At 45.1% G+C, this 25,045-nt stretch overlaps 1 protein-coding gene across 1 annotated transcript in view; it reads left to right on the top strand.

Annotated features, from left to right (window-relative positions):
* LOC136626742 (zinc finger protein 420-like) overlaps positions 1-25,045 on the top strand; it is a 167,134-nt gene that overhangs the window by 134,815 nt on the left and 7,274 nt on the right. The window contains exons 9-13 of the mRNA XM_066601748.1: positions 13,134-13,253; positions 13,574-13,753; positions 13,843-13,966; positions 14,047-14,111; positions 23,505-23,607. Of these exons, the coding sequence (XP_066457845.1) occupies positions 13,134-13,253; positions 13,574-13,753; positions 13,843-13,966; positions 14,047-14,111; positions 23,505-23,607 (592 nt within the window). The remainder of the gene's footprint in view (positions 1-13,133; positions 13,254-13,573; positions 13,754-13,842; positions 13,967-14,046; positions 14,112-23,504; positions 23,608-25,045) is intronic.

The raw sequence follows: 25,045 nt of genomic DNA, 5'->3' as shown, positions 1-25,045 counted from the left end.
CAGGCTACTTTCCGATAATGGTGAACCGGGGCTCTTATGTATTGTGCTGGGAATGCAGGACACCTGTGAGGGAGGGTGTGCAGCACAGGAAGCCTGTAATTCATACATAGACTGTGCTACATAATCCTGTAGATGCGGATAAATTAATCCCACAGAAGGACTAGGTAACGATGTATACCCAGTAGAAGCAGAAGCACTGTAATGGGGGGGGGGGGGCTGTGACCTAAACCCTTCATACTGAAGGGGACTATCTACTGTCACCATGAGGATTTCTTCCACAATGATGCATGTCCATCCTTTCCCTATCTCCTGCATTATCCCTTCCAACATCCAATAGATGAAATCCAGGACAAGGAAAATACATCACAACATTCCCCTGAGATAGATTTGAATAAATGGTTCTTAAAAGATTTCTCAGCCCAGCATCTGTATGGGGTCAGGCAACCCAACTTGTACATACATTCAATGTTTACCTACCGTATTTGACCTAACAACATAAAACAATACACATAGAATATAATTCTCGGAAAAGCTCTAATCCAGGACATACCAAATCATGAACCAAAAAGTCACTCAACTCACCTCAGATCTTCACTCCGCCCGAGGGTAGGAAATGAAAGTGTAGAACAACCCTTTTCTTATTCATGAAAGGGTTGTACTGATCGGAGAAGTGTGCCTTGTTATTTGTTGGGGGATGCTTTCCTTGTTAGTCCATACTTACATAGCTGTAAGGCTTGTAGAACACAATACAATAGTAGCCTAGAACCTAAGTAGACAGCAAGGAATATTTGGATGATGATTTGTATCATACCCATAATCCATGCTGGATTAACCATGAAAAAAATGTCACTCCACCAGGAATCTTGCTTCTGGTCATGTTCCTTCAGCCACTTGTCTCTCATTTCCTAAAGCTTATATACTGTTATTTGAAACATTCCACCCGGGCAGCTTTGTGCTAATCCGATAATATAGTTTTTTCATTAGTAACAACAATCAATCATGCTTAAATTGCATTAGATTGATTAACCAGCCCCAGAACTGTGAATATTTGATAATCTAGGCAGTCTGTAGCCTTCACTAACAATTCCCTCTTTCATAGTATGAGTGGGCATATGAAACCATTCTGTTAGCCATGTCCATAGACATTACATAAGCCTTATCATTTGGCCAATTATCCACAGCTCTCTTGAAGGGTGTGTGTTAAGGGCTTACTGTTTATGATTCACCATCATGCGATAACACAAAAGTGGCACGCCTACTGCTGTATGATCCAGAATGCCAGACCACTGTTGGCCAAAACTCAGGATGGTCTATGTTGTGGCCCACATTTCTGCGGTCTTACTGTTTATGTTGTCACACATTGTACACATTTATTAGGTAACCTATTGCAATCCGGATAGAGGATGCAGATAGGGGGTATGATTTGAAAACAGAGTTGTCCCATAATTTGGAACCTCCATGCACGCACGCACGCACGCACGCACACACATACACAAGGTCCAGGAGGAATAAAGGTTTATAGTAACATTTTCCTGGGCAAACGAGATGGCATGATGAGTCCCAGTACAGGAGCATTTAGAAACCAACATGGCGTCACCGAGCCATGCTCCAACCACTATTGGGGCAGCTGTGCCCTAGTGTTTTTGTAACAACACAGGAGTACCAAGAATTTTATTACACCAGGACCTGATCTCTTCCACAGTGAGGGGGATAGCCACAAGGGGTGTAAAGGAGGATGCTGTAGGGGCATGAATACACATTCAACAATTATTTAGATTTTCTGCATCATCAAATGCTACAAGAAGTACCTCATGATTTTTAACAAGCTTATTATCCCAATGATCTTTAACACATAGTGAGTGTGTGTGTCAGTACAGAGCAACAGTGACAAGAGTCTTTTTTGGTTCAGGAGCGAGGACTTTCTTGCAGTAGCTGGAGTGTGTCCCATTGTCTGTTCCTTCTAATGTGACTGAAGTGGCAGTTGTCAACTGGATCTGGTATGGTCCATCAAATCTCAGTTCCAAACCTTTTCTGATATGTACTTTTGAGGATAACCCAGTCACTTGAAACAAAAGCATGCAACTCCTCTTTTGAGTCTGGATCTTACAGCCTGCCTAGCTAATATACACTTAGTTCTTTTATGGACCTAGTCAAGATCTTATTCCTTTATGGTAAAGTGCCTTCGTCTTTCTTTGAGCATGGTTATAAAGTATACATTTTTATTGTTCTGTGTTTGGGAGGGTATAACCATTAGGCCATTTCTTGCCTTTGGCAATTTCCGTAGTAATTGAAGTGGCAGTTGTCAACTCGATCTGGTATGGTCCATCAAATCTCAGTTACCAACGTTTTCTGATATGATCTTTTGAGGACAACCCAGTCACCTGAAAGCAAAACTATGCAACTCTTGAGTCTGGATCTGGAATCGGAGAAAATACACATTCATGAATAACAGTTAACTCCTGATATGAAGCACTTATGTGGGAACTGAGGTGCTCATGCTGGGACTGGAGAAAGTATAGGTCTGTTATAGGGGCCTTACCAAACAAAACTTCATAGGGGCTCAACTTGGTCTCACGATCAGGGACAGTTCTGACTGAGGGCTAATAAAATGTGTACCTCTATTATTTTCTATGACTTTTGGTACACCAAAAATATACAAATTACTTAATTCAACAATTGCTTAGCCGTAGTTTTGGTGTTGGCATTTTTATTTATTTCACAAGCCACACTTCCAGCATGAGAAGAGGTCTATGCCAACCAATATAAGCTCCAAAACACCTACCTTTGGTAGCTGTATGCAGTCAATCTGCAGTTGCTGAAACGGATAGTCTGGCTCACAGAAAAGAGGTACCTTGACCAATTGGCCTGGGTTGTGACCGGCGCATACCATGCAGCCTGTACTAATCGGGTCACAGCAGTGTTGAACGGTGGGTCAAGCCAAGCAGAAGACACTATACCACACAATATCTCGTTGGATTGATGGGTTGGCCCATGGCTCAGGTGGGGATGCACAGGAGCTTACCTTTCCTCTAAACCCCATCAGTGTTCTGTTTGCTCCTCTCTTGTGCCACTCTTCCTTTTCTCCCTTTAAGGCCTGTTCCTGCAATTTAAGCAACAGAGAGAAATCCACACCCGCTTCAGGTGAAACCAGGTTAACAGCCCTTATCTCAGCCAAGGAGATTCATCTGTAATGTAACCTTGAGAAGAATCCTGGCACGATTTACACGATTTTTGCAGCTATTTATAAAACTCAATTAGTTAAGGCACTGTGTAATTCAATAGGGGTTAATTATCAGTCTATGTATATACCTGGGCTCAATTAATGAAAGGTATATATGTATAGAGGTGAAGTTGTATAAAAATACACAAAAGAAAATAGAGAAAATCGTATTTACTCTCACAGTAGAAATGATCAAAAGTTTAAATACCCAAAGGGAACTAAAAAAACTGAAAAATTAGTAATGGAATTAATTCAAATAAAATAATAAAAGCTAAAAAAAAAAAGGCACCCTTTTTACATAAAAGGCATTAAACAATAAAATGTAAATGGCATCACCCATATACGGCCCCTACGTGGACATTACACCTATATACGGCTCCCTCCATGTACATTATACCCATATACGGCCCCCTCCGTGTACATTACACCCGTATACGGCCCCCTCCGTGTACATTATACCCGTATACGGCCCCCTCCTTGTACATTATACCCATATACGGCCCCCTCCGTGTACATTACACACATATACGGCCCCCTCCGTGTACATTACACACATATACGGCCCCCTCCGTGGACATAACACACACATAGACGGCTCCACTCCATACACTCTCTGAATACATCCTCACACAGCAGAGTCCGGCATCCACTGAGCGGAGAGCCCTGGTCATGTGACCCCCTTGTCTCCTCCCACACACTGATCACATGACGGTGACATCATCACAGGTCCTGTAAGCACAAAACAACCCCACGGCTCCTGTCCAGCTGCAGGTGGAGGTATGTGGGGTCACCAGCACTGGGGGGCAGATTTATGGAAGCCATAGCAACCAATCACAGCGCATCTCTCATGAGGAGCAGTTAGTGTTATAAGCTGCGCCGTGATTGGTTGCTATCGGGGACAGGGACAGATTTACATTTTAGACATATTTCTAACTCCTGCCTCTCGGGGTCTCCGGGGCAGATTTCTCTACAGTATTGATGAGCCGTCCTTAGGATCGGTTATCAGTAGCCGTCCCGGTAGCGATGCTTCCACCTCATATTTGTTGCGTAGGTCACATGACCTGAGAGCGGCGCGTTCTCATTTAGGCGGCTGGTAAATATATTTATGGTCCATTTAAAGCTGCGCCACTCACATGGCCCATTGTCAGGTTGTCATCACTCTCTCATAGGTACTGGGCCGCACATCGAAAGTAAAGAAAACCAATTTTATCCACATTTTTCAGTCCGGTGTTGGGCCATCTTTGTCCTCAATGACTGCAGTAACCCTCCTAGGCTGCTTCCACCAAATCCCCATAGACGTGTGAGGGATTTGCCTTCATTCCTCAGGGCAGTTTCGCTCTGGTGAAGGTGATATTGGCCATGATTCGCAGCCCGATATCACCCTCGCAGTCCTTCTGAAAACCCCTGGATGCGAGGAGTTTTCGCATGGAAGCAGCCTTGCATCCATGCGGGGGTTCCCTTCATCCCCGCCGCAGCTGTCACAGGAGATCACAGTGTTTTCCCATTGTTTTCAGTAGAGCGAGCGCTGCTGCCGCCGGCCCCATTGAAGACATATGGAAACCCCTGGATGTGACAGCCTCGCATCCCTGCGGGGCTGAAGGAATCCCCTGGCGCAGCTGTCACAGCCACAGTAGGGGTTCATGATGTTCTCCCATTGATTTCAATAGGGCCATTGAAAACAATGGGTGATAAAGATTTTTTTCATCACAACATGGCTTGAGTGAAAACATCACAAATGAGAATGAAACCATTGAAAATCATTGGTTTCATAATCATGCATTTTCACTCATTCTCGCAAACCCCCCCCCCAAAAAAACGCATGATTTTATCGCCCGTGTGAAGCCAGCCTCAAGGAGAATGTGAGTGAGCTTCCATTTCTGAATAACAATTGCCATGAGTGAACTTTATAAGGTCCAAAAGCTGCGATGTCCCGTACTGATTGTTTGGTGACATCCACCCACCAGACCCCGTTGTCAGCTCTACACCTGGTGACATCCCCCACCAGACCCCATTGTCAGCTCTACACCTGGTGATATCCCCCCACCAGACTCCGTTGTCAGCTCTACACCTGGTGATATCTCCCCACCAGACTCCATTGTCAGCTCTACACCTGGTGACATCCCCCCACCAGACCCAGTTGTCAGCTCTACACCTGGTGACATCCCCCCACCAGACCCTGTTGTCAGCTCTACACCTGGTGACATCCCCCCACCAGACCCTGTTGTCAGCTCTACACCTGGTGACATCCCCTCACCAGACCCCATTGTCAGCTCTACACCTGGTGACATCCCCCCACCAGACCCCATTGTCAGCTCTACACCTGGTGATATCCCCCCACCAGACTCCGTTGTCAGCTCTACACCTGGTGATATCCTCCCACCAGACTCCGTTGTCAGCTCTACACCTGGTGATATCCCCCCACCAGACCCAGTTGTCAGCTCTACACCTGGTGACAACTCCACACCAGACCCCATTGTTAGTTCTACACCTGTTGACATCCCACCGCCAGACCCCATTGTCAGCTCTACACCTGGGGACATACCACCACCAGACCCCGTTGTAAGCTGTACAGCTGCTGACATCCCACCGCCAGCCCCCATTGTAAGCTCTACACCTGATGACATCCTACCACCAGACCCCATTGCCAGCTCTACACCTGGTGATATCCCGCTGCCAGACCCCGTTGTCAGCTCTACACCTGGTGCCATTCCACTGCCAGACCCTGTTGTAAGCTCTACATCTGGTGACATCCCACCACCAGACCCCGTTGTCAGCTCTACACCCGGTGACATCCCCCCACCAGACCCCGTTGTCGGCTCTACACCTGGCGGTATTCTGATGGTTTCTGTACTGGGATCTGCCTGTGTGATCCTCTCCTTTATACCTAATGCTCACACATCACCTATCAGCGCAGGACTGGTAATGGGGGGGGGGGGGGGGGAGCTATTACTTTTGTCAGCCTATTGTATGTAAGATCCCCTGATGAATCCTGTCATCCTTACAGGGGAGAACGCGTTGGGTTGATTTATTGGACATATATGATTTTAAGGTTTTCCCTTTAGGTGCTGTGTAGCTTATCAGCAGTAAGTGTTCAGGACCGCAGGGGCGCTCTTCTTGGGGTGACCACCTTGGTGAGAGGGGCATTGTAGGGTCCACTTGCCTGACTATGAGGCTTCCCATCATTCTATAGAAGAGATAAAAACCAGTGGATTGGTGATTATATGTTACATCTTTTAAGTCCGCGGCAAGACACAAGTACCACGACCGTGGTTTATCTTTTATGCTACTTTATCTTGGTATACCATGAGGCATATTTCGTGTGTACACTCCACCCCTACTGTTTTAAAGGGCTTAGTTACACATTTATCCATAGTTTTAGGAGTATTTAACAAAGTTGTACTTTCAGAAAGAGGTAAAAATTTTGTAGTGTTTTGGTAAATACAATGTTTTTAGAAAGCCTGCATACCCTTTCACTTTTTTTTACATTTTGTTATGCTGTGGCCTTGTGAGACTGCAAGTATTTAAAATTCTGAACTGATCCTGAGCTCTGCTGTCTATTTGCATATGCCAGATATTTATTCTGTACATAACATGGGGTTATGTCCCTAGATAATGTATGTGTTGGGGGCATATTAATGTCCTTTGAACAGATGCAGCAATACTCCTCAGTAAAAGACACCTGAATCCTGCCTGGAGTTGGCCAAAAAGCACCCAAAGGACCCTCAGACCATCAGAGAAACAAGATTCCTTGCTCTTATGAAACCAAGATTAAACTTTTTGGCCTCAACTCTAAGCATTCTGTTTGGAAGAAACCAGGTGCCACTTATCACCTACCCAATACCATCCCAAGTGAAACTTGGTTGTGGAATAGGGAAACCAGTTAGGGTGGATGGGAAGCTGAATGGAGCAAAGTACATAGATAATGACAACCTGATCCAGAGAGCAAGGGACCTCAGAAGAGTTACCTTTCAACAAGACAGTGACCCTAGGCGCACAGCCAACACAACACAGGAGTGGCTTAGGGACAACTCTGTGAATGTCCTTGAGTGACCCAGTCAGTGCCCTGACTTGAATCCAATCAAGCATCTCTGAAGAGACCTGAAAATGGCTGTCCACAGACGGCCCCCATCCAATCTGTCAGAGTGCAGAAAATCCCCAAAACCAGATGGGTATATCTTGTGGAAACATACCCTTGTGGTCTCAATTTTAAGAGTGATCTATCTTTTATTTATTAATTTCATTATTGTTGGGGTTTTTTTGTTTCTCCCTTTTTTGGTTGCCTTAATCTTATTTTTCTTTAAATTATTTGATTTAATGTTTTTGCACCCAATGTGTTATTCTATGATATCATTTTCTGTTTTGTCATTTCCTGTTGTGTGTTCTTAAAATCTTGCTCAGTCTGCCTTTATTCTTCTCCTGCTATGAGTAAGACCTGTACGGTTGAAACACGTTAGCGGTTGCTAGCAGACGTTCATATGTCTCTACATATTTTTATGATCATCCCCCAATAAAGCATTAAGAATTTTATATCGTCGTTGGATTATTTTGCCCATGGATTCCTCCCTTCATTTCTCATTATATAGGAAGTGCAATCAGGAACAAAGATGGACCAGGAGGCAAGAACTAGGTAACTGGGAAATACACAGCAAGGCTAGGTTTCAGCAATGAACTGTCCAAGTCCAGATAGCCTAGTGGCGAGAGCTCTCGACTAGCATGCAAGTGTTCATAGGTTTGAGCCCTGGCAAGACGCCCTCAGGTGCCAGCTTCCCTGGGTATATCCTATGAAACTCATTTGTGAGCCACGGAGCATGCACATTCTCCTCTGGCCCATAGCCTTGCCATTTCACAAGGTACTGTATTTTACCTCTCTGGAGTCTAGAATCTTCTCTACCACAAATTCGTCCTGGCCCTGAACTTTCACAGGAGGGGGAGGCGGTTGATGTCTTCCCACAAAAGTATTCTCATGAAAAGGTTTTAATAAGGAAACATGAAAGACAGGGTAACTCTTCAGATTGCCCGGGAGCTTCAGCCAGAATGCCACCTGGTTAACCCTTGCTGCAATTGGAAAAGGTCCCAAGAATCTTTGCCCAAGTTTGGGAGAGGGTACGTTCGCCTTCAGGTTCTTGCAGGCTAACCACACCTTTTGTCCAACCTGGAAGGTAGGAGCTGCTTGGCGATGACAGTTGGATGCCTACTTGTAGGTATTCTGGGCTTCCTGTAAGGTTTCTTTTACCCAAAACAGTCTATGGCTACCCGTTGGGACTGGAGTGTTGATAGGGAAGCCAGGAATAAAAATGGGATGTGTACCGTAGTTGGATAGAACGGGGTCTGGGCGGTTGAACTGTGTTGACCATTGTTGTAGGTGAACTCTGCAGTTGACAAATAATCCACCCAGTCATCCTGTAGATAGGAGATAAAGCAGTGGAAATATTGCTTCAAAGTCTGATTTGTTCTTTCTGTCTGGCCGTTAGACTGCGGATGAAAGGCAGAGGAGAGATTTATGATAATACCCAGAGCCGTGCAGAAATGTCTCCAGAACCTTGAGGTAAACTGGGCCCCTCTGTCAGAGACCACATCATCTGGAATTCCATGTAATCAGAAAACTTCCCGGATCATTAAATCTGCGGTGTGCTCAGCGGTGGAAATCTTTTCTATAGGGATGAAGTGGGCCATCTTTGTAAGTTGATCCACGACCACAAGGACAGCAGTCATCCCTTTTGAGGGGGGCAGATCCACTATAAAATCCATGCTTATAGATCCCCTGGATATGGATGGGACTGGGAGGGGCTGTAGCAACCCTAGAGGGCGAGCTCATGGGGCCTTGTTCTGAGCACATACCGCGCAAGATATGACATACTGTTTCACATCCCTCCTGCAGTCAGGCCACCAGAAGGAGCAAAGTAGAAGTTCTGAAGTCCTTGTGGCCCCCAGGTGACCAGCCAGCTTGGAATTGTGGACTAGTTTAAGGACTTTGAGTCGAACAGCTTCGGGAACATACAGTTGGTGTTCTTGCCTCCAAAGCCCCTCTGGAAAGGAAAGCTTCACATCCTTAGAAGGAGAACTCAAGAACAGGTCCTTTTCGTATCCTCCCTTAAGCTTTGTTAGGTCTTCAGAGTGTAAGATGCCCCCCAAAATTTTTGGGACAGAATTGTGTCGTCTGTATTTGCCCTCTCTTAAAACTCTGTACTTATCCTGGACAATGCATCTGCCTTGCCATTTCGGGCACCGGGGCGGTAAGACACAATGAAATTAAACCTGAAGAAGAACAAGGCCCATCGTGCTTGTCTCGCAGATAACCTCTTGACAGTGCATAGGAACTCTAAATTTTTATGGTCAGTAAGAATTGTCACTGAACGATGGGCTCCTTCCAAGAGGTGTCTCCACTTGGTGAAAGACACTTTGATGGCCAGAAGTTCCTTGTTCCCCACAGCATAGTTTTTCTCAGCGGGCGATAACGGATAGAAAAGCACAAGGTGTAGTTGAATCTTATTTCCCATTCGCTGTGAGAAAATGGCTCCCACTGTGGAGTCATAGGCATCCACCTACACGACAAAAGGCAACTTTGGGTAGATCAGTATTGGTGCTGAGGTAAATAGAGTCTTTAGTTTTTCAAAAGTGGTTTGTGCCTCTGGGGACCACTAAACGTGTGCCCTTTCTTTGTGAGGCAGGTGATGGAAGAGATGACTTTTGAGAAGTCCTTGATAAACTTCCTGTAGAAATTCGCAAAACCAATTACACGCTGTACTTCCTTCAGATTTTTAGGAATGGGCCAATACAGGACAGCTTTAATCTTGCTGGGATTCATACTTAAGCCCTCTGGGGAGATAATGTATCCCAAGAATTGTATTTGGGTCTGTTCGAACTCAAATTTCTCTAACCTGATGTAGAGGTTATTCTTTGGGAGTTGTTCCAAGACCACCCAAATTTGTTCCTCCAAATTGTCAGAGAATATAAGGATGTCGTCAAGATATGCCACCACAAATTGATCTAACAAGTCTAGAAACACATCATTGATAAAGTGCTTGAAGGTAGCGGGAGCATTGCAAAGACCAAACGACATCACTAGGAATTCAAAGTGTTCATATCTTGTCCTGAAAGCAGTCTTCCACTCATCTCCGGGCCGGATCCCCACCAGATTGTATGCTCCTCTGAGGTCCAGTTTTGTAAAAACCTTGGCTACCTGAAGCCTCCCCAGCAGTTCTGGGATTAACAGGAGAGGGTAGCGATTCTTAATGGTGATCTTGTTTAGCTCCCGGTAGTCAATGCACGGCCGAAGAGTCAAATCTTTCTTTTTAACAAAGAAAGTGGGTGCTCCTGCCAGAGAGGAAGAAAGCCGGATGAAACCCTTCCTTAGATTCTCATCCAGATGTTCCCAAAGAGCCCTTAACTCAGGTTTGGCAAGGTTAAAGATACGACCAAAGGGAATAGAAGATCCCAGGAGCAGCTCAATAGGACGGTCATACGGCCAGTAAGGTGGCAGCTGGTCAGCCTTCTTCTTACTGCAAACATTCTTGAACATCAGGTAGTGTACTGGTAATTTCTCTAAGTCCTGTTGCTCATCCTTGAGGTCCTGTACTGGTTTAGAGGTGGATGGTGCCATCTGGCAGTTTTCTTTACAGTATTCTGAGGGGAAGGCAGTGGTCCTGGTTTCCCAGTTGATGAAAGGATTATGGGTAGAAAACCAGGGGATCCTGAGAATCACTGGAAACTTGGGGGATGAAATGAGCTGGAAGCGGATTTGTCTCGTGGTGATCGGGGTTCATGTGGAGCTCCAATTCAATTGTCTCCTGTGTGATGGGGCCTGAAGACATGGGTGACCCATCCACAGTTTCCATATCTATCGGTATGGACCAGAGTCTGGTTGTAATGTCCTTGTCATGAGCAAATGTTAAGTCCATGAAGTTCCTCCCCGCTCTCTAGTCCAACATCGCTGAGCACTGTCTTACAATCGCAATTGGGAGGACAAAATGATGGAGTGGGGGAAGGGTTTCCACACCATCCTGAATTACTGGTAGAAAGGTGCGTTGGGTGGCATCCCCTTATTTCATGATGGCTGGATTGGCCATTGGCTTTGCGTGGACCAAGGCAAATGTCCTTTGGGGATTGCTTGGGCAGTTTAGGGCATAATGTTCCAAGCTCCCACAGTAAAGGCACAGATTTTCAGCCTGGCGCCTTTCTTTTTCCATGATAGAGGTCTGCGGATGACGTCCACCTGCATGGGTTCGGGTGCGGCTTCAGTCCCTGGGTGGGGACTAAATGTGGGTTGACTGAAAGAGTGCAGGGTGCTGGTGCCTGAACCCTGCAATCTTTCTCTTCGCCACTTGGAAAGTCTCTAGTCAATCCGGATGCATAATTTGATGAAGTCCTTCAGGTTATCGGGAGTCTCCACTCTGGCAAGTTCATCTTTTACCCACTCAGATAATCCCCATCGAAATTTGCCTTGTTGTGCAGCAGGATTCTATGTAGTATCATTGGCCTAGCAACAAAATTCTGTTGGAATGTTGCCCTTGTCATAGGCTATGCAACCTCCCTTCAGCTGTGGCACAGTAGTTTGGATCATCAAAAATTTGTTCCATAGCAGCCGTGAAGGCATTAAGGCTGTCGAGGAGATTACTGTTGGTCTCGACATATGGCAAGGCCCAGGCAAGCGCTTCATCAGTGAGGAGGTTAATGATAAAAAAATACCTTTTTCCGATCACTGGTAAACAATGTGGGCTGCATTTGAAAATAAATACAGCATTGATTTAAGAAACCCCGATACTGGCGACGGTCACCTGCAAGTTTCGCTGGTATCTGGCACAGAGTTGTGCATCTCGAAGAGCTGTCTCTGCAGCCCCTCGATCTCAAATTGCATAGCAACAACCTTCTCTTAGTAGGAGGCATAAAATTCCTGAAGTTTTGTGACTTGTTTGCTGAGTCTAGTCACTACGGACTCTATTTTTGGGCGTGATTATTTTGTAAAGTCTTACTGGTGCTAGATTGGAGCCCAGGTGTAGTAGCCAAGCCGGACTGGAGAGTAGTCAAGGGGAAACCAGATCGTTAGCAGGTGGTCTCAGTTGGAGTACAGAGTATGAGGCAGAAATCGTAGTCAAGTGGAAGCTAGGTCATTAGCAGGTGGTCTCAGTTGCAGTACAAAGGATGATCTAGCAGTGAAGCTTGAGTACAGGCTGGGAGCTCAATAATCACACAATGGAGGGGCAGGGCTAGGCTTATATAGGAAGTGCAATCAGGAACAAAGGCGGGGTCAGGACCAGGAGGTAGGAACTAGGTAATTGGGAAATGCAGAACCAGTCTAGGTTTCAGCAATGCAACTGTCCAAGTCCTAATAGCCTAGCGGAGAGAGCTCTTGACTAGCATGCAAGAGGTCCGTGGGTTCAGTCCCTGACACATCCAGTCTGCCCACTGGTTTCACCTGATTGGCAGCACCTTTACGACTTGTTTTGATAGCTCTCATAGCTTTTCGGTCCTGGGCTCATCTGGGATACAGGCCTCTAACACCTTTTGAGTTTAGCTCCATCCTTTTTCTTCTATCTTCATCTATCCCTGTTCTTGTTTGGCATGCATACCGATTTCTTTTCTTTCCTGCAATCCCTTGCAGGTGCCGTAGCATATGCTGCCTGCGCACCTCAACTCTCTCTTACTTGCTGAGACTTCAGCGGCATACTGCGCATACACCTTGAGGATCTTTACAGTTACCTGACCTCGGACGCAGTGGGAGTAACAATCCAAAAGGTGCATGCGCAGTACACTGCTGAAATTACCGGAGAGCTAAAGAAAAGTTCCCTTCAAAATTTGCATGAAAGAATATCAGAATCCCAGAGGACATAAGCTTCAGGAGGATGTCAGACTATACATGAGATTTTGTATGATGTTACATTGTCTCATCTTCTTCCCATTTAGGATCCTCGGCTGATATCTTCTATATCAGATAATTATCCTGATTGACCCGTCAAGAATGGATAAGAACCGGGACAAGATGGCAGAGAGTATATTCAACCTCACCCTAGAGATACTCTTCCAGCTTACAGCAGAGGTGAGAGATTCTGGGGATGATGTCACGTTACATCATTGTTATCTATGTCAGTAAAAAATATTGCAGCCTGCTGCTGTTTTTCTTGTAAAATGATGGACCCCCAACAGACCCGTTGTAAGCCTCAAATAATTTGTCGGGTGCAGCTGATGTCTATTATGTAACAGATCCAGCCCACTCATTTTTGTTCATCTCCATTTGACGGAATAGAGCAATGTAAATGATGAATACAGATGTGAATACTGACTGATAGACATAACTGGAGAGGTGAAGGACTAGAAATGTCTGTAGTGATATTTATGGATGTATCTCCTAATAAACAGGATTACACGGTAGTGAAGAAGACTTCTAGTGATGGCTGTCAGGACCCGGTGTCTGATGGATGGGCAAGACCCCTGAGCCCAATCACAGGGTCTCCACTTCACCCCCTGATACTTGAGAAAATCAATGCACAAAAGATCCTAGAACTCACCAACAAGATGATTGAGCTGCTGACTGGAGAGGTGACGCTGCTGGGAATGCTGGGACATTATACAGTAACGCTATGGTGGTATAACGTGTCTGGGTGATGACGGTATCATTGTGTTGTCAGGTTCCTATAAGGTGTCAGGATGTCACTGTCCATTTGTCCATGGAGGAGTGGGAGTATTTAGAAGGACACAAGGATCTGTACAAGGACGTCATGATGGAGGACCACCAGCACCTCCCATCACCAGGTAATAGACAGGACTAAATCCACATGGCCTTTATTGTTTGTATGTAGAGAATGAATTCAGTGGCTGTCTGTTTTTTGCAGGTAGATCCAGTAAGGGAACAGCAGCAGAGAGATGTCCCCGTCCTCTTCTTCCACAGAATGATCAGGTAGATGGAGAGAAGGTCTCATGAAATCTCCCCTCTGGTCTGTAGGATGGCTGGAAAAGTCTTGTGTTCGGTCTTGTATGATTAATACTTGTGTAATGAGAAAGATTGAGATGGCAGGCAACTATTCTAGCAAATTTAACTCTTCTGAATTCCCCTATACCACCCCCACCTCTCTCATCTCTGCCACGGACTTTGCCACATGCTTTTATGATAAGATTGACAATATTATTGTTGCGTCCTGACTGGACATGCGGCGTACAACAACAAAAGAATAAGCACAACTGTGCATAACACAACCAAAAGCACAACCGTGTAACGAAAACACAAAATTAAACTAAGGGGAATCCTTTCCCTGTAAACCCCTACCCCAGGAAGGACCCCTGTCTAAACAGCAGGCCAACCGCTCTGATACGTGCGGATCCACACGCGCACCTTGGCCACTAATAAATCCCTACCAGGGAGCCCTGAATACCAAAAGAAACAGTACAATGAAATCAACAGTTGCACTTAGCTGTAGCAGCAGTCTTGAGCAAGGAAAAGGAGATCCAAAGGCAGGCTGTGCTCCTCATCTGCAATCTAGAAGGAAACTGAATTGACCAGCCATGAAGTCAGATCTTAAGCAGGTTATATTGGGCAGGGCAACTAGAGACAGGTGAGAACTGACATCACTCACCCGACACCATGCCCCTCAGCCCCAGGAAAGGCAGAGATACTGCTAAAACAGTGTCCGGCATGAAAGCAAGGCGAAGATCTCAGAAAAGCTGCAAAAATGATCGAAAGCTTCAACCTACAGTCCCCACAACCCCTCTGCATGGCTACTATGTTATCTCCCCCTTCAACCTGCAAGCCTCTCCATCTTACTCTCCAAATCGCAACTTACTTCCCGTGGGTTTGACCCAATTCCAGCCCACCTCATACCCAGCCATACCACCGTGTTCATTCCAGCCCTAACCCACTTGTTCAAACTTGTCACTGACTACGGGTGTCTTCTCTTTGTCCATCTAACAGGCATCCATCACACCCATCCTCAAAATACTATCCCTTGATCCTTCATCTCTGTCCAGCTGCCACCCCATATTGCTGCTCTCTTTTGCATCAAAACTCCTGGAACAACAGGTCCAGCTTGAACTGTCCTCTTACTTCTCCTCCAACTCCCTATTTGACCAACTGTAATCTGGTTTCCAACTCCACTACTCTACCAAAACCGACCCAACCAAAGCAGCTAACAATTTCCTAACCTCAAACATTGCACTGTACCTCTCCTACTAGACCTGTCTTCTGCCTTTTTTTCCATAAATTCTTCATTTAAAGCTTTTTTTAAAAAAAAAAAAACCACAATCATCCTGCTAGGGGATGTACGTAATAAACAACCGTTTAGTAGTACGAGTTAATAATAAATGTATATCATGGCGTACTCCGACCGTGGATGATGGATGGCACAATCGTCTAGACGAAGAATCTGCAGTTTTTAACCATAACATTTAGATTTAGATTTGCGATATGACTCTAAGTATCCCCAAAAGAAAAAAGAAAGACAAGTTTGTATAGCTGATAAGAATTCAAATTGTCATATTACGCCTAGTATAACCCTGTTACTTATCTTCTGTCAATTTCTTTATTCCTCCGATGGTATCTCAGGTAGAGCCAAAGATTACACAGTATACTTATGTATGCTGAAATCTAACCCATGGGGCCCAGGAGTCATATTTCCAATATAGGGAGGCTTTAAATTCCTTTATCTACTGGATTTCCTCCACCTTGTGGACCCAATGAGCTGAAGCGGGGGCTCAAGAGGACTTCCGAAGGGATGGGATACATAAGTTGACCGCATTAATAAAATGTTAAAGTATAGATTATGTAGTATGTATTTAGAGGGCTATCCGAGAGATGTAGTAGGAATAGGGTTGGAAATTTATGAACGTGCAGGTACAAAAGTTTACATAAAAGGGGGTGGTAAGCCTTCCAAAAGTTACGTATTGAAAAGCAATTCAAGAAGATGGTATAAGAGGGTACCTACTTCTGTACCTTGAGCCTTGTGTTGTGCAGAGTGTTAAGGCAGTAGAAATGGGTTTAACCCCTTAGTGATGGAGCTTTTTTACTTTTTTCCATTTTTGTTTTTTCCTACTCCCTTTTAAAAAATCGTAGCTCCTTTATTTATCCATCGACGTCGCTGTATGAGGGCTTGTTTTTTGCGGGACGAGTTGTTATTTTCAATGGCACTATTTATTGTACCATATAATTTACTGAAAAACTTTTTAAAAATTCTAAGCGGAGAGAAATGGAAAAAAAACGACATTCCACCATCTTTCGGTGCGTCCTGTTTCTACGACGCACAAACTGCAACAAAAACAACCTGATATTTTTATTCTATGGGTCAGTACGATTACTACGATACCAAACTTATATAGTATTGTTTTTGCTGTAGTACTTGTATTTTTTTTTTTAAGATATTTAATTTTTTTCAATTATTTTCTGCGGTCATTTTGTGCGCGATAACTTTTATTTTCCGTCGACGTAGTTGAGCGAGGGCTCATTTTTTGCGGGATGTCCTGTACTTTCCGATAGTATGAATTTGGAATACATACGACTTTTTGATCCCTTTTTATTGCGGTTTTTCTGGGAGACAGGGTAACTAAAAAAGTGTATTTCTGGCGTTCTTTTTTTTTTTTTCGGACGACGTTCACCGTGCAGAAAAAATAATGTGCTACTTTGATAGATTGAACTTTTACGGACGCGGCGATACCAAATACATATTTTTATTTTATGATTTAGATTTTTTAATAATAGATATGGAAAAAGGGGGGTGATTTAAACTTTTATAACTTTTTTTTTTTTTTAACAATTAAAAAAACTTTATTGATTTTTTTTTTTTTTAGTTTACTTTGAAGTCCTGCTGGGGGACTTTAACATGCGATACTTTGATCGCTCCTGCAGTATGACGTAATGCTATAACATTACTTCCTACTGCTTTTTGACAGGCAGACTATCAAGCCACCCTGTGCGGATGGCTTGATAGGCAGTCTGTTAAGGCAGCCCTGGGGCCATTCATTAGGCCCCCGGCTGCCATGACACCTGCACGGCTCCCCCGATCTCACCATGAGGGGGCCATGCGGGACCCTCGAACAGCGTTCGGGGGATTTAAATGCCGGTCAGAATTGACAGCAGCATTTAAAGGGTTAATAGCCCCGAACGGCCGAGCGCAGCTATTGCCCGCGGGTGTCAGCTGTAATAAACAGCTGACGCCCGCGCTGTATGGAGGGAGATAGCGCTGCTACCTCCCTCCATACACGTCCTGCAACAGCAGGACGTTGTTTTACGATAGCGCCGTCACTAAGGGGTTAATCCCCATTTGGTTCAGGTAGCTGGTTCAAGTTTGATTCCACATTTAGAAGCCCACTTCGCACATTTAGAAGCCCAAATCCTGGATCTGAATGGGCAACTGGCAACACTGAGAGCCATTGACATCATGGAAAGGAGTTTGGTGCTCACTGAGCAGGCACTCGCTGGGGTAGAGGCGGGGGCGGATGGTAGTACAGAAGAGCAGGGGGAGCAGGCAGTAAGCTTGGTGACAGAAAGAAGGAGGGATAGAGGGAAGAGAACCAGGGAGGCTAGTCCTGAACTGGCAGAACCCAACAAGTTTGCAAAGTTCGCAGATGAGGGGGATGCCATTACAGAGCCAGCACCGCTGCAGCACGACACGCCCTCTGAATGCCAGTTGGATGACTGCTCCAGTGAGAAGGGGACGGGGAGCGTAGGGCAGGCTAGACAGGTCCTAGTGGTGGGGGACTCAATTATAAGGGGGACAGAAAGGGCAATCTGCCATAAAGACCGGGATCGTCGAATGGTGTGTTGTGTTCCTGGCGCTAGAGTTCGACACATCGCGGATCGGATTGACAGATTACTGATAGGGGCTGGTGAGGATCCAGTGGTCATGGTGCACGTTGGCACCAATGAACAAATTAGAGGTCAATGGAGGGCCCTCAAAAATGATTTCAGGGACTTAGGATCCAAGCTTAGGGCACGGTCCTCCAGGGTAGTTTTCTCGGAAATACTACCTGCACCTAAAGCCACACTAGAAAGGCAGCAGGACCTTAGGGAGGTAAACAAGTGGCTCCGGAGTTGGTGTAAGAAGGAGGGATTTGGGTTCCTGGAGAACTGGGCTGACTTTGCTGTCGGCTACAGGCTCTACCGTAGGGACGGGCTGCATCTTAATGGGGAGGGTGCAGCTGTGCTAGGGGAGAAGATGGCTAGAAGGTTGGAGGAGTGTGTAAACTAGGGACTGGGGGGAGGGTAAAATGAGAAATAGTGGGGTTGCCAGTGTAGCTAGCGACTTGGGTCAAAGAAATGGGAATGGGGGTCGAGCAGGGGGGGGGGGTTAGTACAGTTAGAACTGTGAGGTCAGCCATTAGCACGTATAGCAACAAAACGAATTTAAAGAACAAAAATAACGATATCAATTGTATGACCACAAATGCACGAGGTCTGATTGGTAAAGTGGGTGAGCTTGAAGCAAGAATGACTGATGAAAGTTATGATATAGTTGGAATAACGGAAACATGGCTTGATGATAAGGGCGATTGGGCGGCGAATTTACAGGGGTACAATCTCTTTAGAAGAGACCGAAGGAACCAGAAAGGGGGAGGGGTATGTCTGTACGTCAAATCGAACTTAAATCCGAGACTATAGGAGCATATAGGGGTAGGAGACGAACAGGTGGAATCTCTGTGGGTAGAAATAAAGGGAGAAAAAAAACTTGATAGTGGTCTTCTATAGATTACCAAAAGTAGCAGAAGAAATAGAAAACTTACTATTAAGGCAGATAGATGAGGTGTCAAACCGCAATGAAGTAATTATCATGGGGGACTTTAATATCCGGATATAATATGGGAAAATGAGACCTGCAAATCTCACAGGGGTGATAAGTTCTTGAGAGTAATTAAAGATAATTATCTGAACCAACTTGTGCAGGAACCAACAAGAGGGAGGGCCACTCTGGACCTAGTACTAACTAACAAACCGGACCGAATAAAGGGGGTACAGGTTGAGGGGCACTTGGGGAACAGTGACCACAATATAATCAATTTCCAGCTGTCAATCAATAGGAAGCCTTATCAGGGAGCGACAAACAAACTAAACTTTAGTAAAGCAAAATTTGATCAGCTTAGAACTACTATCGATAACATTAATTGGGACAACATCCTCAAAAATATCAGTACAGAGGACAAATGGGAAACGTTTAAAAGGATCCTAATCACCTCATGTGAGCAGTTCATTCCCTTTAAAAATAAAAGAATCTCAACTAAAAGGAAACCAATGTGGCTCGACAAGACGGTAAGAGGGGCAATAAACGAAAAAAAGAAAGCGTTCAAACTACTTTAAGCAAGAAGGCAGCGAAGAAGGGTTAAAATCGTACAGGGAAAAAAACAAAATATGCAAAGATAGGATCAAAATTGCCAAGGAGGAGGCGGAAAGACGGATCGCCAAAGAGAGCAAAAACAACCCGAAACTATTTTTCAACTATATTAACAGCAAAAGGATTTGCAGGGAGAGCACTGGCCCTTTAACAAATAATGCAGGAGAAATCATTGAAGATGATGGAGGGAAGGCAAATCTATTAAATAGTTTCTTTTCAAGCGTATTCACAAACGAAAAGGAAATGCCACACGAGATACAGGGGAATAAAATAAACCCCTCGCAAAATATGTCATACCTAACACAAGGGGAAGTGCGGAACCGATTAAAGAAGATTAAAATCGATAAATCGCCAGGCCCAGATGGAATACACCCAAGGGTACTAAGGGAACTAAGTGATGAGTTAGCTAGGCCGCTATACCTAATATTTCTAGACACTATCAAGACCGGTGTTGTACCATTGGATTGGCGCATTGCCAACGTGGTTCCAATTTACAAAAAGGGGACCAAAAGTGAGCCTTGGTAACTACAGGCCGTTAAGTCTCACTTCAGTAACGGGAAAAATTTTCGAGGGGATTCTGAGAGACGCCATCGAAGAATACCTCAAGGAGAACAACGGAATAACTCCTCACCAGCATGGATTCATGAAGGGTCGATCATGTCAGACAAATCTGATCAGTTTCTACGATGAAGTAAGCTCTAAGCTGGACCTGGGAGAATCTATTGATCTCGTATATCTGGACTTCTCTAAAGCCTTTGACACCGTGCCACATAATAGGCTAATATACAAAATGAGGCAGCTCGGATTGGGTGAATATGTGTGTAATTGGGTAAAAAATTGGCTCCGAAAGCAGAGGGTGGTAATAAATGGTTCGTACTCTAATTGGGCCACCGTCACTAGTGGGGTACCACAGGGCTCGGTATTAGGCCCCATTGTGTTCAATATATTTATCAACGACCTGATAGAGGGGCTGCACAGCAAAATATCAATATTTGCAGATGACACAAAATTATACAATATAATTAATGCAACGGAGGACATTGTCCGGCTACAAACGGACCTGGATAAGCTGGGGGCTTGGGCAGAAAAATGGCAAATGAAGTTCAATGTTGATAAATGTAAGGTTATGCACATGGGCAACAAAAATGGGTGTTACCAATATACACTTAATGGGGCACTGCTAGGGAAAAGTGATATGGAAAAAGACCTGGGGGTATTAGTGGATTGTAGACTAAACTGGAGTAACCAATGCCAATCAGCTGCTGCAAAGGCAAATAAAGTTTTGGGATGCATTAAAAGAGGTATAGGGGCGAAGGACGAGAACATTATCCTCCCACTATATAAGGCACTTGTCAGGCCTCACATGGAATACTGCGCACAGTTCTGGTCACCGGTGCTCAGGAAAGATGTTACGGTATTGGAGGGGGTTCAAAGAAGAGCAACTAAGCTAGTACATGGAATGACCGGACTAGAATACCCAGAGAGGCTATCAAAATTGGGACTATTTGCTCTAGAAAAAAGAAGGTTAAGGGGCGACCAAATAACCATGTATAAGTATATGAGGGGACAATGCAAGGATCTCTCCCATGATCTGTTTATACCCAGGACTGCGACAGTAACAAGAGGGCATCCACTAAACTTAGAAGAATGCAGGTTTCATCACCAACATAGAAAAGGTTTCTTTACTGTTAGCAGTTAGACTGTGGAACTCTCTGCCTGAGGACGTAGTGATGGCAAAATCCATAGAGGAGTTTAAAAGGGGACGTGATGTCTTTCTGGAGAGGAAGGATATTACAGGATATAAATCCTAGTTTAATTGTTAATCCGGGTATACAGGCAGGTAGGAACTATTAGGGTTTGATCCAGGGAACAGTCTGATTGCCATTAGGGAGTCGGGAAGGGATTTTTTCCCCAAAAGGGCTAATTGGCTTTTGCTCTTGGGGTTTTTTGCCTTCCTCTGGATCAACAAAACAGGAGGCTAACAGGTTGAACTAGATGGACATTGTCTTCATTCAGCCTTACGAACTATGTTACTATGTTCCATCCTTCTGCCGGCTCAAGGTTGACTGAGCCTTTTTCAGCCTTCCATCTTAGGATTCAGTCATGACTCGGTGCTTGCACCAGGGGACTTAAGATGTTGGTGCTGTAGTACAGAAGTAAAGTAAAGGGATAGGAGGGGGCAATTTAGAGGGCACTGTGTACCAGCACAAGAGGAAATTTAAGATTCTTCATATCTACTAGAAATAGATGATCTGAACTCGTAAATTCTATTCGCCTGGGCTGAGGAGAAAGATGACCTTGACATTCCCCATATCTGGTGCAGAAGAAGCAGAGAGGCACCTATCGTCCTGTTACCCCCTCTCATAATTCAGGAAAGGAGCTGCAAGTTTGTGGTGCGGCTACACCATGCTAAAATCTGTGGCCCCTGCCTCCAGGATGGAGGGGAAAAGCCTCCATTGAGTGATGTGGTCTGCTTACCTACACTCTCCCTGCCGGCAGGGGGTAGGGAGAGTGTAGGTACCTCAAGATACCCATTGTAGTTGAGGCAGGTCCCTTACTTCCAGTCTTCTTCCCTTTTTGCGTTGTGGCTAAGAGGTAAGATGGGGCAATTGCTGTCTGAGCTGAGCAGCAGTGGTGCCTGGTTCAGGAGCTCATGAGCAGAGCTTCTTCAAGGCACCTGTCCTCTGCCTTTGACATAGCCGACTCCTGCTAAAAGATCTCTACTCTCTTTGCTTCACAAACTGGGTTATTTCCTGAATCTCCTCATACCTCACTGACCAAACATTTAGTGGTTCACACTCACACACACACCACATCCGTGCCTCACCTTCTCTTTCTTGGTGTTCATCAAGGTTCAATACTATGAATCCTACTCTTCTCCTTCTACACCCACGATCTAGGACATTTCATAGAATCTCATGGTTTTTGATATTACCTCTATGCTGATGAAACTCAAATCAACCTCTCTAGCCCAGATATTACCTCTCTGCTATTCAGAATCCCAGAGTGTCTAATAGCGATATCCTCCTTCTTCTCTTCGCACTTTCTGAAAATTAACATGGGAAAAACTGAACTCATCATCTCCCCCCCCCCCCCTCACTCTACACTTCCATCAGACCAATCACAATCCAACAATGGCTCCATACTCTCACTAGTTCCACAAGTACACTGTCTCAATGTTACATTTATCTCTGCCTTCTCCTTCAAAGAGAATATACAAGCCCTTGCCAACTCTGGTCATCTTCAGCTCAAACACATGTCTAAGATACAATCTTTCCTCAATCTCAAAGCAACTAAAATGCCAGTGCATGGCCTCATCATCTCCTGTCTAGAATGCAGCAACATTCTTCTCTGTGGCCTTTCTTCCAATGCCCTTGCACCCCACTAATTCATCCTCAACTCTACTGCCCATAGGATTGGCACAATGGCCGTAGGGTCGGCACAATGGCCGTAAAACCTAACAATATGCAGCAAGCCAGACTATAAACCAGAGGAGCTAAACTGTCCACTGCAGACCTATATGCAAGCCATCCACTCAACCCAGCCCAGATTGGAGAGGAGCGACTGCATGCAACTAAATCTGCAATGTGAACGATAACTCAGAAGTCAGCCAATAGATGGGTGTGTCCCACAATACAGGATTACAGCTCACACTGACATGACAGTGGGCCGCACTGGCTGACATCTTGGGCTCCCCCAGAAGTCTACAGCAAACTGCATAAAGGCCACTACGGCCATTGTGCCGACCCTACGGCCATTGTGCTGGTCTTATGGCAATTGTGCCTGCTTTGCGGCGAACGTGCCTGCTCTGCACCTTATCAGGTATTGCATTTTTGGCTCTTTTCCAGTGAAATATGTTTTTGTGTTCCCCCTCACCTCTGTGATTTTATCATACTAATTAATGACCTTTTCTGGCCATATAAAACCTTCCACACGACTTCTCCAACTGTGTGATGACTTTTACAATATTTATTTCCCAGCTTGTGAATCCGGATGAAGATCCGATCCCTATTGATGCTACAGAGACACATGTGAGGGGGAATCAGCCGTGTAAGGAGGAGATTCCTACAGATAACCCTCCAGGTGAGACTACATGTAGAGAAGGGTCTGTGTTGTTGGGGTTTTTAAAGGCCCATTTACATAGGACGAGTGTCGGGCAAATGATGCCCAACACTCGTCCCTGTGTTTCCTCGCTCCAGTGCTCCTGCATGGGACCTAGCAGAGCTGGCTGGGTCACCCCCCCCGCTTGCCTCCATTGAGATAACACAGCTGGCGTTCGCTACTGAACGGCCACTGTTTAAACTGCACTGAGCTTCATCGCTGAAAGTTTATGCAGCATAAAAGATGAGCAATGAAGCTCATCATGCAGTTTAAACAGCAGCCGCTGTGTTATCTCAATGGAGTGTAAATGGGCCTTAAGCTGGCCAGTAGGCTGCTTCAATCATCTAAGTCCAGGTCCGGGATGTATGAGCACAACTTTTCAAGATCCCCATCTCTTAATGAAGTAAGACTACCTGCCAACTGCCTATAGAAACTAGAGAGCAGCTTCAGAATATTGGTTATTTGTGCCAGCTCCTCCAACTGGGTTGGGGCAAGAGGCATGCTTAGGCCTCCAAATTGGGCTCTGAGGGCATGATGGAGCTAAAAATACCTAAAAAGGGAGTTTTTGGGAAGGCCCATTCTTATTTGTAGTTGTGCAAAAGGTGCTAAGAACACCACTCTCTACCACATCCGAGAGGGCAGTTATTGCATAGCACATCCAAAAGATAGTATTTGGTATGTCTTGCAAGTGTGGAAGATTAGGGTTGCTCCACAGATGAATGTGAGAGGAGCACTTTGCTGCTTCATCAGGAATTAAGTGCAGAGCTTTATTCCAGATTTTAAGGGTCACCCACATGGGCATAGGTAGGGTACTTATGTGTGAAGCTGGGTCCCTTAGCAATATTCTTTTCAAACTTTGATCTGGCCCTACTATTCTGCGCTCAGGCCCTATCATTGCATTATAGTCAGTAGAGGACAGCCACCACCCTGCACATACCAGCTGGCTAGTCAGATAGTAGTAGTGAAAATGGGAAAGGCCCAGTCCTACACCCTGCATGGGCAGATAGAGAGTTGCTTGTTTAATTCTCGGGGTGAATCCTCGCCACAGTATACGGAGGAGTACCTTTTAAACAGTCGTCCAAAACTTTATAGGGATCAAAGTAGGTGTATTCTGAAATATACATAGAAATTTGGGTAGTATTTTCATTTTGATTAAGTTTATACAGATTACTAGCTTCAGTGAAAGGTAATTCCATTGGGTCCCCATGATCTCTGCCCTTTCCAACAATAGGGTAAGGTTTTCCAGAAAGAAATGGTCAGCAGATTTGTGCACCACTATCCCAAGGTAGGTATCTCTGTCTGTCCACCTCAGGGCGGCAGGGAGGGCCAAGGAGATCGCCAGGGCGTCAATCGCTAGCAGCCCAGTTTTATCCAAGTCGATCTTCACCCCAGAGTATATTCCAAATGCATCAAAAATAGA

Source organism: Eleutherodactylus coqui, chromosome 4 (assembly GCF_035609145.1).
Source record: "Eleutherodactylus coqui strain aEleCoq1 chromosome 4, aEleCoq1.hap1, whole genome shotgun sequence".
NCBI classification, from domain to species: Eukaryota; Metazoa; Chordata; class Amphibia; order Anura; family Eleutherodactylidae; genus Eleutherodactylus; species Eleutherodactylus coqui.
This window is presented reverse-complemented; position numbering and strand designations above follow the sequence as displayed.